The sequence below is a fragment of the Populus trichocarpa genome, chromosome 16 (genome assembly GCF_000002775.5).
Source record: "Populus trichocarpa isolate Nisqually-1 chromosome 16, P.trichocarpa_v4.1, whole genome shotgun sequence".
Taxonomy (NCBI): domain Eukaryota; kingdom Viridiplantae; phylum Streptophyta; class Magnoliopsida; order Malpighiales; family Salicaceae; genus Populus; species Populus trichocarpa.
The window spans coordinates 5,397,198-5,410,419 of NC_037300.2; the positions used below are offsets into that span (position 1 = coordinate 5,397,198).

Sequence of the window (13,222 nt, forward strand, 5' to 3'; positions counted from 1 at the left end):
TTAAAACTCAACACGTAAATAAGATTTCTTAGATCATATTTATTTTTACGTTTTAAAAATGCTTTTGAAAAAATTTAAAATTTTTTTATTTTTTTTGCTTCAAATTAATATTTTTTTGATATTTTTAAATCATTTTGATGCGCTGATGTCAAAAATAATTTTTTAAAAATAAAAAAATATATTATTTTAATACATTTCTGAATAAAAAATAATTTGAAAAACAACCATAAACACACTCAATAAAAAACAATTTGAAAAATAACCACCACCCACAAATATAAAAATGCTCTAAGTTGAACTATCTAATAAGTGGTCCAATGATAAGAGTTTGAGATCAAGGGGTTTGCTCCCCCTGTGATCTCAAGTTCGAGCCATGTAGTTGCTAATATGATGGCTACTGGAAGATTACATGGTCGTTAACTTCTAGACCCATGGGACTAGTTGAGCTACGCACAAGCTGATGGGACACCCACATTAAAAAAAAAAAAAATCTAAGTTGTACCTTCGTTTCAAGTAGTTCTCCCACCAGCTGGCATTTTGTCCGTCCATATATTACAATCATGAGAGATCGATCAACACTCATTTCATTAAATATAATATAATATAATAAAAAAAAGAGTTAATATTATTAAAAAGAATAAACAAAGTACACGAAGAAGAAGAAAAGGCAATAAATGACCTGTTCATCTTGTTCCCTTCATGCTCCTACTTTATCTTTCTCACTGTTCTTCACTTTCAGAAGGTATCCATTAATTACAATATCCGTTTTCTCTAAAAGTAATAACGGGGTAGTAAAATTTATGATCATCAAACTGTAGAAGCAGAGGCAGAGATATGAGTTGTCCGAATTTGCTGCTTTCTAATCCCAGAAAGCATGCTACTTTACGACTCTCCAAAGTTTCCGGGTATTCACATCTCCTATTAACTCCATTCTTTTGTTGTTTTCGGTATTCAATTATGCATTAATGGGTGCTCTGATTTTCAGTCACACAACTGAATTGTTAGAGATTCAATCTGATAAGCCCACCTTTCATGTTCTCTTTATCCCTGGAAACCCAGGTCAGTCCATGCCTTTTGATGTTTGTTAGAGTACAAGTAGTAGTAATGGAGTGTTGGATTTCTGAATTATGTGGATTTGTTCTTCTTTTGGTTTGTTAATTAATGCAGGTGTTGTTTCGTTTTACAAGGATTTCTTGGAATCCCTGTATGAGTTGCTTGGTGGAAGTGCTTCTGTTACAGGCATTTATCTGCAAATGTTTCCCTTTTGTTATTGAATTTTGAGATATGATTTTAACTTTGATTGGTGTATATATATATATATATATTTTGCCCATTAACAGCTATTGGGCACATATCTCACACTGAAAAGGTACTTGCTTTTGTCATTGTATGTTTTTCTTTTTAGTTCACTTGTGGAGAGTTATATAATTCTTACACGAAGTTTTGTTTTTGTTAGAATTGGGAGCACGGGAAGTTGTTCTCATTACAAGATCAAATTGATCATAAGGTGTCGTCCTTCTTACTTTATTGCTTTCAGCGGACTGTTGGCTTGGTGAATAATGTTGAGTAAACTTTTAGAATTTGGCAATATAATTTCTGGTGGTAAACCCTTGTCTCGTGAGGTAAAGAATCTAGGTGAATTAGGCTCATTGACTGTGTGAAGCTTAAGGCAACCTTGTTAATGAATCTGCTTGAGCTTTGGAGAATGCACCAGTAACAGAACTACGGACCTGAAATTGAAATTCCATCTTAGTGAGAAATTTCCAACTCAATAGTTTTGGTCTTGATTGCCTTTATTGAAGAACTCTAATTCCTTCCCCGCCCCCCCCTTTCCCATATAAAGTACTTATGCTTGGTGAAAACTAGTCTGTTTTTCAAGTATAGTATATTGAAAATTATAATTTCCATTTGATCTTCTCATTGTGCAGGTGGATTTCATCAAGCAGGAACTGCAAAATAATGAACTTCCTATAGTACTGGTAGGAGGCATTTTCTCTTAATGATTTATATTATATTTTCCATAGGAATCCAATCCCTTTGGTTCCTTTCAATTCCAAAGATGAGAGTACCATGAAATGCCTGACCAAGATCACATTATATTGGATCAAAATGTGTTTTCATAAACATAATCAATAGATAAATTGGAGCTTTATTTACATTATCACTACCATATGTACAAGTTGTAAAGTGGAAGAGCCAACTACTTAATTTATGAGTTTTTCTGAACTGAAGTTCTTGGTAACTTTAATATTTTCTCTCTGAAGGTTGGGCACTCTATTGGTTCCTACATATCACATGAAATACTAAGGTTTCTAGAGAAGGTGATGACTGCTTTCTGCGAATTTTCCAGTTCCAGTTTGTGTCCTGATCTCTCATGTTATGCTGAATTAGCAAACTTGCTGCTTGACATTTAACTCTGGCGTTGCAGGTTACATATTTGATAGGACTATACCCTTTTTTAATGTTGAATCCACTATCAAAGCAACAGTCTAATATCCAGAATGTCGCAGAGTAAGCTTTATTTCTATTTTGAGTTTGAGTGACATCACTTCCATCATCCTTCCAATCTTCCTTTACATGCTCTGCTCTCTTATGGAAGCCTGTGGCCCTTATATTCAAGTTGCTGATAAAAGACATTGACACTCCAGTGGACACACTGATTGGAACCATCAACAATTGACTGTATTTTCATGAACCATTAAAAAGTTCTTGATTTTTCCACCCATTTCCTTTCCTGGCTACTTGCTTCATGCCCTCAACAATCATTGCATGTTTGATGAATATTTACTAGGGTTACTTGATAAAAATCTGGTTGGGACATCTTAAGGAAATTATAAATTAATTAATCTAGTCTAACCATCAGCGGTAGAGATTAGCTTTTAGCATGCTGTATGGCCTGGAACCCTGTTTATCCATGTTTAAAATCATGCTCTCGTTTCTAGCTGTAGTTTTGACTTTTGTTAGTGAAGCACTGAGGCACAAGGATTTTATGACAGAAATTTGTGACTTTCAGGTCCTCCATTTTGTCTGCTTTACTTAGTTTCAGTGTAGCATCCTTGGGATTGCTACCTCAGTGCACTTTAAGGTTTATTCTGTCTAAATCTCTTGGGAGTTCATGGTCTGATACTGCTATTGATGCTGCTTGTAGTCACTTGCTGCAGGTAATGGTCATATTTTTTATATGAGATTAAATTGTGAGCCTCATGACTTGCAAACATATTTGCAACAAGCTTTAAACTATTCTTTTTTCTTTTTGTATGGTTCCTTATTGCTAATTTTAAAAAACATAAGCTAGGTATCTGCATGTTCTGAGTTTGTTAATTTATATTAATTTGATATTTCATTTGTTCACAGTACCATACCATCCGAAACATGCTTTACATGGCATTGATGGAATTCAGAAAGGTAATTTTGATTGCTTAGAAGATTAATATTTCAAGATATTAGAGTATTGGATCAAATTATATTGAATTCTTCTTGAAATGTTCTTGCAATGTAGACATTTTGGAACATCATGTCATGTGTTATTATTGTTACTGTTGTACTATAACAAGGTGTTCCATATTGTCATGTTGGGGACACATTTCAAAACTCTTTCTTTTCATAAAGCCTTCTTAACATCTGACCTTCATAGTCAAATGCTTATTTTGCCAAAACATAGTTTATTAGTACTTGGATTTTTATTTTTTTTGCCCCTGAAATTTTCACTAAAAAGCCTTTGTTTAACATTTTGTTCATCCACTTACAGGTACAATAAAGCTGATGTTACCTCTTCAAATCCAGAAAAAAGGTTTAAGTGGGTGTCACCCCTCATATTACATTAAAGTACATTTACAACCAAGGGTTAATCATGGTTCTTTTTATGTTAGCTTTCAGAAATGCCAGATTGGGCTTTCATGAGAGAGAATCACGAGAAAATTGCTTTCTTATTTGGTGTTGATGACCACTGGGGTCCGCTGCAAATGTTTGAAGAGGTGAGTGATGGATGGGTTCATGATTTCTTGTGATGGCTTGTTGTATGCTTGTATCCTCTTGAAAGCTCGTTGTGTATGTGTGCACAACTGACCTGCGTGTTTAGCTCATGGAGAGCATGTTAAATTTGTATGGTGAAGCCTTTGTATAGTTGACCCTTAGGATACTACCTCTTTCTGTTTGCCTTCATCATGTTTGGGACCCTTAGGATGCGCTACCACTTGCATAGTTGACCCTTAGGATACTATGATTTGGTATGAACACTAAGCCTACGGTGAGCTAGAGAAACTATAAATTCTATTTTCAAATCAGAGGGTTTTAGCACAAGATAAACAAAGGAGAGAGGACTGCATAAGTCAGTTCTGAAACATCATGGCAGAGTATCATACTGAATTTTAAGGAATATAAAGTAAGAGTATGAACAACAAGAATTCTCCAGTTATCATGCCGATTTCAATAAGTGTCTTTGGACCTCTATTTTGTGGGGGATCTTCTAGTAATTGAATGTCTTAAAAGACTTGTGTGATTCTTTATCTCGCACCACCGGTTTTTTTAAGATGTGTAGAGAATAAATCTCAATCACAATTGGTTCACACGAGAATACTGATGCTTACAGATTGGTAAAACTGATACATGCCAGTTTAACTAGTTTTGTTATCAAGTGTTAGATAAATATATAAATCATATCTTGGGGTCTCACCTAACAGCTTAAGTTATTGGGTTGAAATGATATTTTGACATGGTATCAGAGCAATGGACAAAGCCCGCATCGACCTTTTATCTAATAAATGCGTCCCTTCTAGAAGTCAGGGTCTGTTGCACGTATTAGCTCTAGAATTACTACGGTTTTTCATTGTCACTACCTCCTTGTGTCAGGATTGGGTAATTTGCGCGCTTGTTGCCTTCCTTGGATGGTAGGATAAAGGCCTATCATGGTGGTGGTGGTGGGTGTCAGAGAATTAGGGTTTAATTCCGGAGAGGGAGCCTGAGAAACGACTACCACATCCATTAGAGGGCAAGTCTAGTGCCAGCAGTCATGGTAATTCCAACTCCAATAACGTATATTTAAGTAGTTGTAGTTAAAAAGCTCGTGGTTGGATTTTAGGCTGTGTTGGTCGGTCCGCCTTAGGTGTGCACCGGTTGCCTCATCCTTTCTATCGACGATGCACTCCTGACCTTAACTGGTCGGGTCGTGCATCCTTTGAAGAAATTAGAGTGCTTAAAGCAAGTCTACGTTCTGATGCCATGTCAAAGAACTAATTCAACTCAATAACTTAAGCTTTTAGGTTGAGATGGTTTTGTAATATGGTATTGGAGCCTTATTGATCAAGCGGTCACGAGTTTGAAACTCATCATCCCCATTCAATTTGATAAAAATTAAGCATAAGATAGTGTGTTTGTACAAGTTTCAAGTTCAAAAAGCTTTCACTGGAAGGGATTTGTTATAGAATTATATAAATCATATCTTGGGGTCTCATCTAACAGTTTAAACTATTGGGTTGAAATGATTCTTTGACACCAAATAAGCATGCATTGTGATAAAATGGTGTGGTAGATATATATCTTACTTGGGGAATGGTGATTGAATAAAGATTGCAAAATAGTGAACTTTACTGCACTCTTTATGGTGATGATGGATCACTGTGAGTCTGCTTCATGATGTTTACTACTCTTTCTTATCAACTTGCTTCAAGAAACTGATCTTGTGCTTCAATATATTAAGCTACACTGTTTCTGCCTTCGGTTTAGCATTCTTCAGTTTCACTTTCCAGGCTTTGTTCAACTCACTTTCATGCTCGCAGATTTCGAAGCAGGTTCCTGGTATTTCTCTATCAATTGAAAGGGAAGGCCATACTCATAGTTTCTGTTGCACTGAGGCTGGCTCGGAATGGGTTGCCCACCATGTAGCGAGCTTGATTAAGAAAAAAATATCAAGCTGAGGTAAAAAGGTCAACTGCCTTTTCATTTTCTGATTTCCAGTCATCTATTGTCCCTGATTTACAGGGAAGTTGGACAGCTGATCGCACTGACTCCCATTCTTTTACAGGCGATCACTCTTGAAAGATGACCTCGTTCCTATATTTTTTATGACTCGTCATCCATGTAATTTCAACAGTGATCGCCTTGTTTTTGCTTTGAAAAACTTGTCTATGCAACTGCTATGTACATGGCATTGATTGGCATTCAAATTCCACATTAGCTCGAACTACGTTTATTATCTTTACTACAACCAGGAAAACAAGATCTAAATATGAAGCTTAAGATTCAACTTCAGTGGTAACACTGAGAAAATTGTCATGCCCAAATACTGTTTGCATTTCTTCTGAAAATGTGCCATTAACCAGATGCATTTAGCCCTGCCTTTCACGTTCTCTTTTCATCAGTCATCATGATGTTTGATGGAGCGGACTGTAACTACTTGATGTACTGTAGAGGCAATGTGAGCACCTTTAAGCTGTTTTTTTTCTGTATCTCTCTCTCTAACTTCTGAGCTAATTAGAGTCGCGGCGAATTTGCTTGCTGGTTGGCCTAACAGATGAAGTATTTGCATATTTCAACAATGCATTAGAACATAGTTTTTACTGGTGTCGTTTTATCTTTTGGGTCGAGGTCTCTCTGCTCTTTTTTCTCCCCCATCTTTGGCTCTCTGGTGTTTTTGGAAATAATTCAATGAAGGGAGGTCGCTTGCTAATGCAAATAGCCCAGTTGGTAAACACTCGATTTTGGAGTCAGGACTCTTGCAAAATCTAACAAACCGAAAGTTCATTTCCCCCCTATAGGTTATAGATTCATCAATCCTCCACTTCTGCTCGTGCTTGCAAATATACAAGGTTGTTTCGGTGAAAACTTTAATTATTGTTTTTAATGTTAAAACGATGAAACTGATTTGCACTCTAAGAGGGCTTCTTGTTTTTGTGATTGTTTCTCGTAAACTATTTAAAAAAAAACTATTTATTATAAAATATTTTATATTCAATTTTTAAATTTAATTCATTTGTTAAAATATATTTTCAACTCGAAAAATTCTATAAAATATTTTGCAGTTACTAATCTTCCTATAATATCATCCAATAATTACATTCATTACCATTGAGAATTTTTAAGAGAAGGCATGGATATAATTTTTTTTTTTTTTTTATTTACGTGGGGTGTCCGGGCCAGCTTACGCGCACCACGACTATTCCCCACGGTCCACTGGACATCCTGCAAGCCCAGGAGCAGGTAAGGCACCGCGGGGGTGACAGGCGTGCACATAGAGGGTCGAACCCGGGACGGGGGCGGAACAAGTCACACGATTGACCACAGCAGCTAGACCCTAAAGTGCAAGGCATGGATATAATTATTCTGATAGATGATGGTATATAATTCATTCTAAGAACGCGCATTTGATTTGCCCAGGCTATCTGGCTAAGGAGCCTCGAAAAATCCTGTTCAGGGAGGGTCCTTATAACAACTGAGGCAGGATCTTTGATGCGGGACAACAAAAAATAGTTGCAGCAAGAATTAGAATCATCCCCCCGAGCAGTTCTTCTTTCGAAACAAAAAAACAAAATCAGGGATGTCAGCAGAATCTCAAGATCAGTGGCTGAAAATCGGTTAAATTTAGATTGTTCCCATAACCACCCCGTGACTTCGATTTTCTGGACAAGAAATATTGTTTAACGGCCCACTTTTGTCCTTATACTTGTAAACACAAGTTTCCGACTAAAAGCCACCACCAATATGGACGAGGAGAATGTGCAAGTGGGTATGATTTTTATATCTTGCTCGACGGCAGAGGAGGCTTCCTCCCTCCATTCGTGGTCAAAGTTGAGCATACCAACATGTTTTCACAGTTGTTTATTGATATCATTTCTGCTAAAATACATGTGATTCCAATCCATGCTTGTGGGTTTCGTTCACTGCTTGGCATTGCTGCGAGCATTAGTTTCAGCAGCCCATGAATAATGCCTGGCTCCCGCTGCATCAGATTTCGTACTTCATTGAAAAATGAGCGTCCTCGAACCCTAAAACTTCTTCCTATCTGCAGAACCAATTACTTAGTTGCCTGCTTAATCTATTTATTTAATTAACTGGATAACGGAATCAAAAGCATGTTTACTAATAAATCCAATGGAACCTCATTTGTTTATCGGCCTGCCCCATAAAAATGTAGTTAGTGTACCCTTTTTTTATGCCTAGATATTGGATGCCAATGATTTCAGACGAGGAAAGATTTTGAACCCAATTTTGTCTGTATTGCCGGTGCCTCTTTATCTCATTTGTCAGACTTAGACTGACAATAACTCTCGAAACTAACTCTTTTTTATTATTCGATACTACCGAGTCATTATTTTTTAAAGAAAATTACATTTAGCATGAATATCCGCTGTGGTTTGAAATGTTATCATTTATGTCTTTAATTAATAAAAAAATAATAATTAAATCTAATGAATGATTATGATTGTATGTTAAAAAATAGTTTTTTTAAAGTACTTTTTTTAAAAAATTAAATTCCTAAAAAATAAATTATTTTTTTATATTTGACAATATCATAAAAATAAGTTGGAAACACTTTCTAGTATTTATCCATACCATTAAAAATAAACTGAAAAATAATTTTTTAATTTATTTAGGGAAGAAGATGAACAAGATGTTTTTTTTTATTATTATTCAATTGAGAAATTATAATATGTAAAAGTTTTTTAGTTATTAAATAGAAAATAATTAGATATTTTTTTTGTTGATTTTTTTTAGAATATTAAATGTTAATATACCTATAAAATTTATGATATAAAATATAATCTTTCAAATTATAACGTGTAATTATTATTATAATATGAACTAAATTATAGAAAGGTTGGGATAATTTTTATTTTTTTACTAAATTATCAAGAATTATCCTTAAATTTGAGAAAAACTTAACTTAGTTTTTTATTATTATTTTTAATTTAAATGTTTCAAATTTATTTTTTTATATAAAAAAAATTCTCTTAATTTTAACCATAGTTAAAGACAGTGGTAATTTTTATTTTTTTACTAAATTATCCTGAAATTTGAGTAAAACTTAACTTAGCTTTCGATTTTTTTTAATTTTAGTGTTTCAAATTTATTTTTTTATAAAAAAAAGGATTTTTCTGTTAATTTTAACCATAGTTAATAATTTAAAAATACAACACATGCCATAAAAACATGTGATTTGAAAATAAAATAAAATAATTGAGAGATTAAAACTATAGTTATAAAATTCAGTGTGTTTGGGATCGTGGTTGTGACGGCGGTTCAAAGTGTTTTTCGCTTAGAAATATATTAAAATAATAAAAAATATTTTTTAAAATTTATTTTTGACATCAGCATGTTAAAATGATCCGAAAACATAAAAAAAATTTATTTTAAGTAAAAAAAATTTTAAAATTTAAGGGAATATAGTTTTCACCGTGTTTCCAAACACACCCTAATCTAGCTCATAGCAAAGCTCTACCTTGATCATGGATTGGGCGGATCAATTTATAATGATATCATTTTAATATTAATTTTTTAAAATTAAAATAATATTATTATAAAAAATAAATTTTTTTAAAAAAGTCAAAATGTATCTAATTTAAATTTTGATTAAATTGCAGATTGATAATGAGATCGTATATGTTTGAATTGATCAATATCCATTCAGTTTGATATAAAATTAAGACTGAGCGAAGTCTTGAGTTACTAAATTAATATGCGGTGCGAAGCTAAATTTAATAGCATTGATAAAATCCGAGGGGTCTATATATTTTTTTAATCAAAAGAAATTTATAGTATTCAAACAAAAAAAATTAAATTCGGGACTAAGTTCAATTTGACTCAAAATTCAGGATAATTTTGAATAATTTAAGGGTTTTTTTTATTATTATTCATTTAATGAACAATAGACTAAAGTCCGTGCCATTATAGCTTTACTTTAATGAAAATCTTGAATGATTCCGAATCTTTCATAATCATAGCGTCATATATTTCTTGAATTTGGGAGATTCGCTACTTTCTCATAGACATTAAACCGGATCTTTTAAGCATTCAATGGTTACATGGTTGAAGATTTACCAGAGTGTTAAAGCTGGAAAGCAGCTTTTTCTACAGATTGGTGCTGGATATTGCTGCTTTTATAAGGGTAGAGAGGAAAATGCAAGGATCATGTGTTCTTCTATTAAAATAATAACTTTCTATATTTTACTAAATGAAAAGTTGTTTTTCACCATTCCCTACATTAAACTAGAGGAGTTTACTTGGAAATGAAGAACACGTTCGAGTTCTTCGTAGGTTTCAGTGTATGTTATCTTGTTTCGGTTGCCGAAGAAGCAGTGTCAATGACAAAGATTAGTTTAGATTTGCCGTTTTTATTCACTAATCCTCTTATCATAATCAAAACTTGATTACGTTTTCAATACTAAAATTCAAAAATTTACCATCTTAATTAAGTGTCTTCTATCGAAGTTCGTTATGTTTTAAACATGTAAATGCCAGGAGTTAGAAGTTTAGCATTAGATGTGTGTTTGATCTAAGGAATTGTTTGGGATTGAAATGGTTGTTTTTTAAAGTATTTTTTAATTTAAAATATATTAAAACAATTTTAATTAAAAACTAATTTAAAATAATAAAAAAAATTAATCCAACCGCAACTCCAAAACGATAGCTCGAAGATTGATGTGGCTAATAGTATGATTGTGGGTATAATTGTAAATGCAGTTGTAACTGTAACTAGAGAAAAAAAATTGCTTGAAATGTAAGATATATGTATAAAATCATTTTAAAAAAATAGAGTGTAAGTAAAATTTAGAAGTTGAAAGTTGAAAATTTTAACCTTTGATTAAGGTTTTGTTTGATATGGTTTTTGTAAATTGATTTAAATTTCTTACCTATATAAAAATCATAAATAAGTTTGGTTAGAATTAATTATTAGCCTAAATAATAAAAAAAAACTTATTACAAAATTGAGTTAAAATTCTAATTTAATAAAAAATAAGATTTTTAACTTATGGTTTATGGATTCTAACTTTTATATATATTCTTCAAAAGAGTTGTTGTATTAAACATACTATCGTTTTAATATATTTTTGTTATCGGTTATTTATGAAAGAATAAATTGAGATTAATTAACATGATTCCTAGCTTTACTATGATGAATCAGTTCCCTTACTTTCGAAGCCTTACCTGTATGGGAAAAAGGTCAATAATCATCGTCAAGCATCTATCTTGTAATTATTTATGTGAGAATCTATCTTCTTTATAGTTGTCCTCAAATCATGCTATGGTACCTACCTGGATTAAACTAGGAAGAAGAAAACAACTGTGACGTTACAGTATATAACATGACAGCTTACCAATGGGCCTTTGGAGCCATGTCTAACAGTTGATTTACACCATTCCACCATGGCAAATTTCCTGATCGAGAATAACTCGTGTACGGTCAAGATCATGCTGTGATACATGAATACCAACAGACGAGTCGTAATATCATAATAGAGAGGGGGCCCATCATAAGGCATGCAGGATTTATAGAGAACCCTCCCTTCCCCTCCCTCCCTCAGTCAAATGCCTCATCTCTATTCAGTCACTTGCTCAGGCGCTCTTCAAGGAAATCCCAACAGACTCCTTTCACCTCTCCTTCTCTCACAGACGCACTCTTAACAATCAACAATGTCCACTAACAAGAAAAAGCACCTTTTCAACACAGTCTCGGTGAACTTAGGCTGTAGCAGCTGCAAGAAACCAAAACTTTCCAATATATTCCAGCCAAAACCAAAACTCCAAACCCCCACTTACAGAAAACACAAGAAGGATCTCTACTGCTCCTCTTCTTCGACCTCTTCAACAAAAATAACCACAAACCATTCTCGAAATGACCATGAATATCATGACACCCCTTCCACATTCTCTCCATCAATGGACACACCACCCTATTTCTTCTCTGACACGGACAACAGCGGGACGTGTTCAAGAGCCGTGCGAGGATTTGGGCGTGTTGGAGGTGAAAGCGTTGCTGTAGAGAAAGATTCCGATGACCCTTATCTGGATTTTAGACACTCAATGTTGCAAATGATACTGGAGAAGCAGATTTACTCAAAGGATGATCTTAGACAGCTCCTTGATTGTTTCTTGCAGCTAAATTCGCCCTACTATCATGGGATTATCGTTAGAGCTTTCACTGAGATCTGGAATGGAGTCTTCTCTGTGAGGTCTAATACCACTACAGGTTCCGAGAAGCAGCTGCATTATTACTATGGCTGCTAGTCACGTGACTTGTGAAAATGGTTCTTGCTGTTCTGCACGTGAACGTCTTGTCGGGGTACAAAATCATTCTAAGGATGATCTTAGACAGCTCCTTGATTGTTTCTTGCAGCTAAATTCGCCCTACTATCATGGGATTATCGTTAGAGCTTTCACTGAGATCTGGAATGGAGTCTCCTCTGTGAGGTCTAATACCACTACAGGTTCCGAGAAGCAGCTGCATTATTACTATGGCTGCTAGTCACGTGACTTGTGAAAATGGTTCTTGCTGTTCTGCACGTGAACGTCTTGTCGGGGTACAAAATCATTCGTTTGTAGAATGAACGGCCGCATAATAAAGTGGAAGTCTTTTTTCCTTGTTGACATGAAATTTTATGTTTTAGATTAGGCATTTTGTGGATGTAATGGCAAAAATGTCGAAGAGACATTTCTAACTTTTGTACCTTTGTTGGTTTATGTAATGACAAAAGTACAAATATTGGAGTTGTAGAATCTTATCTATCTAACCTAATTGCTCATGAAATTTTCTTTCGGACAAGCAAATCCAACTGTTAATGTCTCATGTTTAATAAGCTGTGAATAAATAATCTATGCATAACGCATAAAACAAAATGTGGGTTTTACTGGAACACTAGATAGTTTACAATGGACAAGTGGTAAAATTATATTTTTGCTTTGGCTTTTCCCCTTTCTCATTGTTTTTTCCAACTTTTTACAATAAAAATGAGGTTTTTTTTTTTTAAAAAAATAGGTTTTTAAACAGTAATATTCCCCACCCCATGATCAAAACATCAGGTTGTTGATGAAGGGTATTTTTTGTTTTTCCCTTCGTTACAATACTTTATTGATCCGACGTTACAATATTTTATTGATCCTAGAAAAGATAAAAAATAAAGTGGTTATTTTTATACCTTCACACGGATTTTTTTTGGGTTTTTTTTGCTTTTGATTTAATATCATGTTATGAATTTAAAAGGTTAATATTATTTATTTTTTTATTTTTTTA

At 33.8% G+C, this 13,222-nt stretch overlaps 2 protein-coding genes across 3 annotated transcripts; both read left to right on the plus strand.

The window, feature by feature from the left end:
* The first annotated feature begins 581 nt into the window (after positions 1 to 581).
* Positions 582 to 6,178, plus strand: LOC7469959 (uncharacterized). Of its 2 annotated transcripts, none has more exons than XR_008057651.1 (14): positions 582 to 742; positions 819 to 905; positions 986 to 1,059; positions 1,168 to 1,239; positions 1,341 to 1,369; positions 1,457 to 1,507; positions 1,929 to 1,979; positions 2,265 to 2,321; positions 2,429 to 2,511; positions 3,014 to 3,161; positions 3,355 to 3,405; positions 3,870 to 3,974; positions 4,849 to 5,011; positions 5,775 to 5,914. XR_008057651.1 is itself a non-coding variant. In XM_024587128.2 (14 exons), the coding sequence occupies exons 1-13, from the start codon at positions 675 to 677 to the stop codon at positions 5,910 to 5,912; spliced, it is 1,014 nt and encodes a 337-aa protein (XP_024442896.1). In that variant the 5' UTR covers positions 584 to 674; the 3' UTR covers position 5,913; positions 6,020 to 6,178. The 2 variants fall into 2 exon arrangements, 1 of the variants encoding a protein (XP_024442896.1); XM_024587128.2 differs by lacking the exon at positions 4,849 to 5,011 and adding an exon at positions 6,020 to 6,178 and having other exon boundaries at positions 584 to 742; positions 5,775 to 5,913.
* A 5,313-nt stretch (positions 6,179 to 11,491) lies between these two features.
* On the plus strand, positions 11,492 to 12,708 carry LOC7465241 (transcription repressor OFP6). Its single transcript, XM_052447856.1, has 2 exons — positions 11,492 to 12,164; positions 12,403 to 12,708. The coding sequence occupies exons 1-2, from the start codon at positions 11,626 to 11,628 to the stop codon at positions 12,455 to 12,457; spliced, it is 594 nt and encodes a 197-aa protein (XP_052303816.1). The 5' UTR covers positions 11,492 to 11,625; the 3' UTR covers positions 12,458 to 12,708.
* The last annotated feature ends 514 nt before the right edge of the window (positions 12,709 to 13,222 follow it).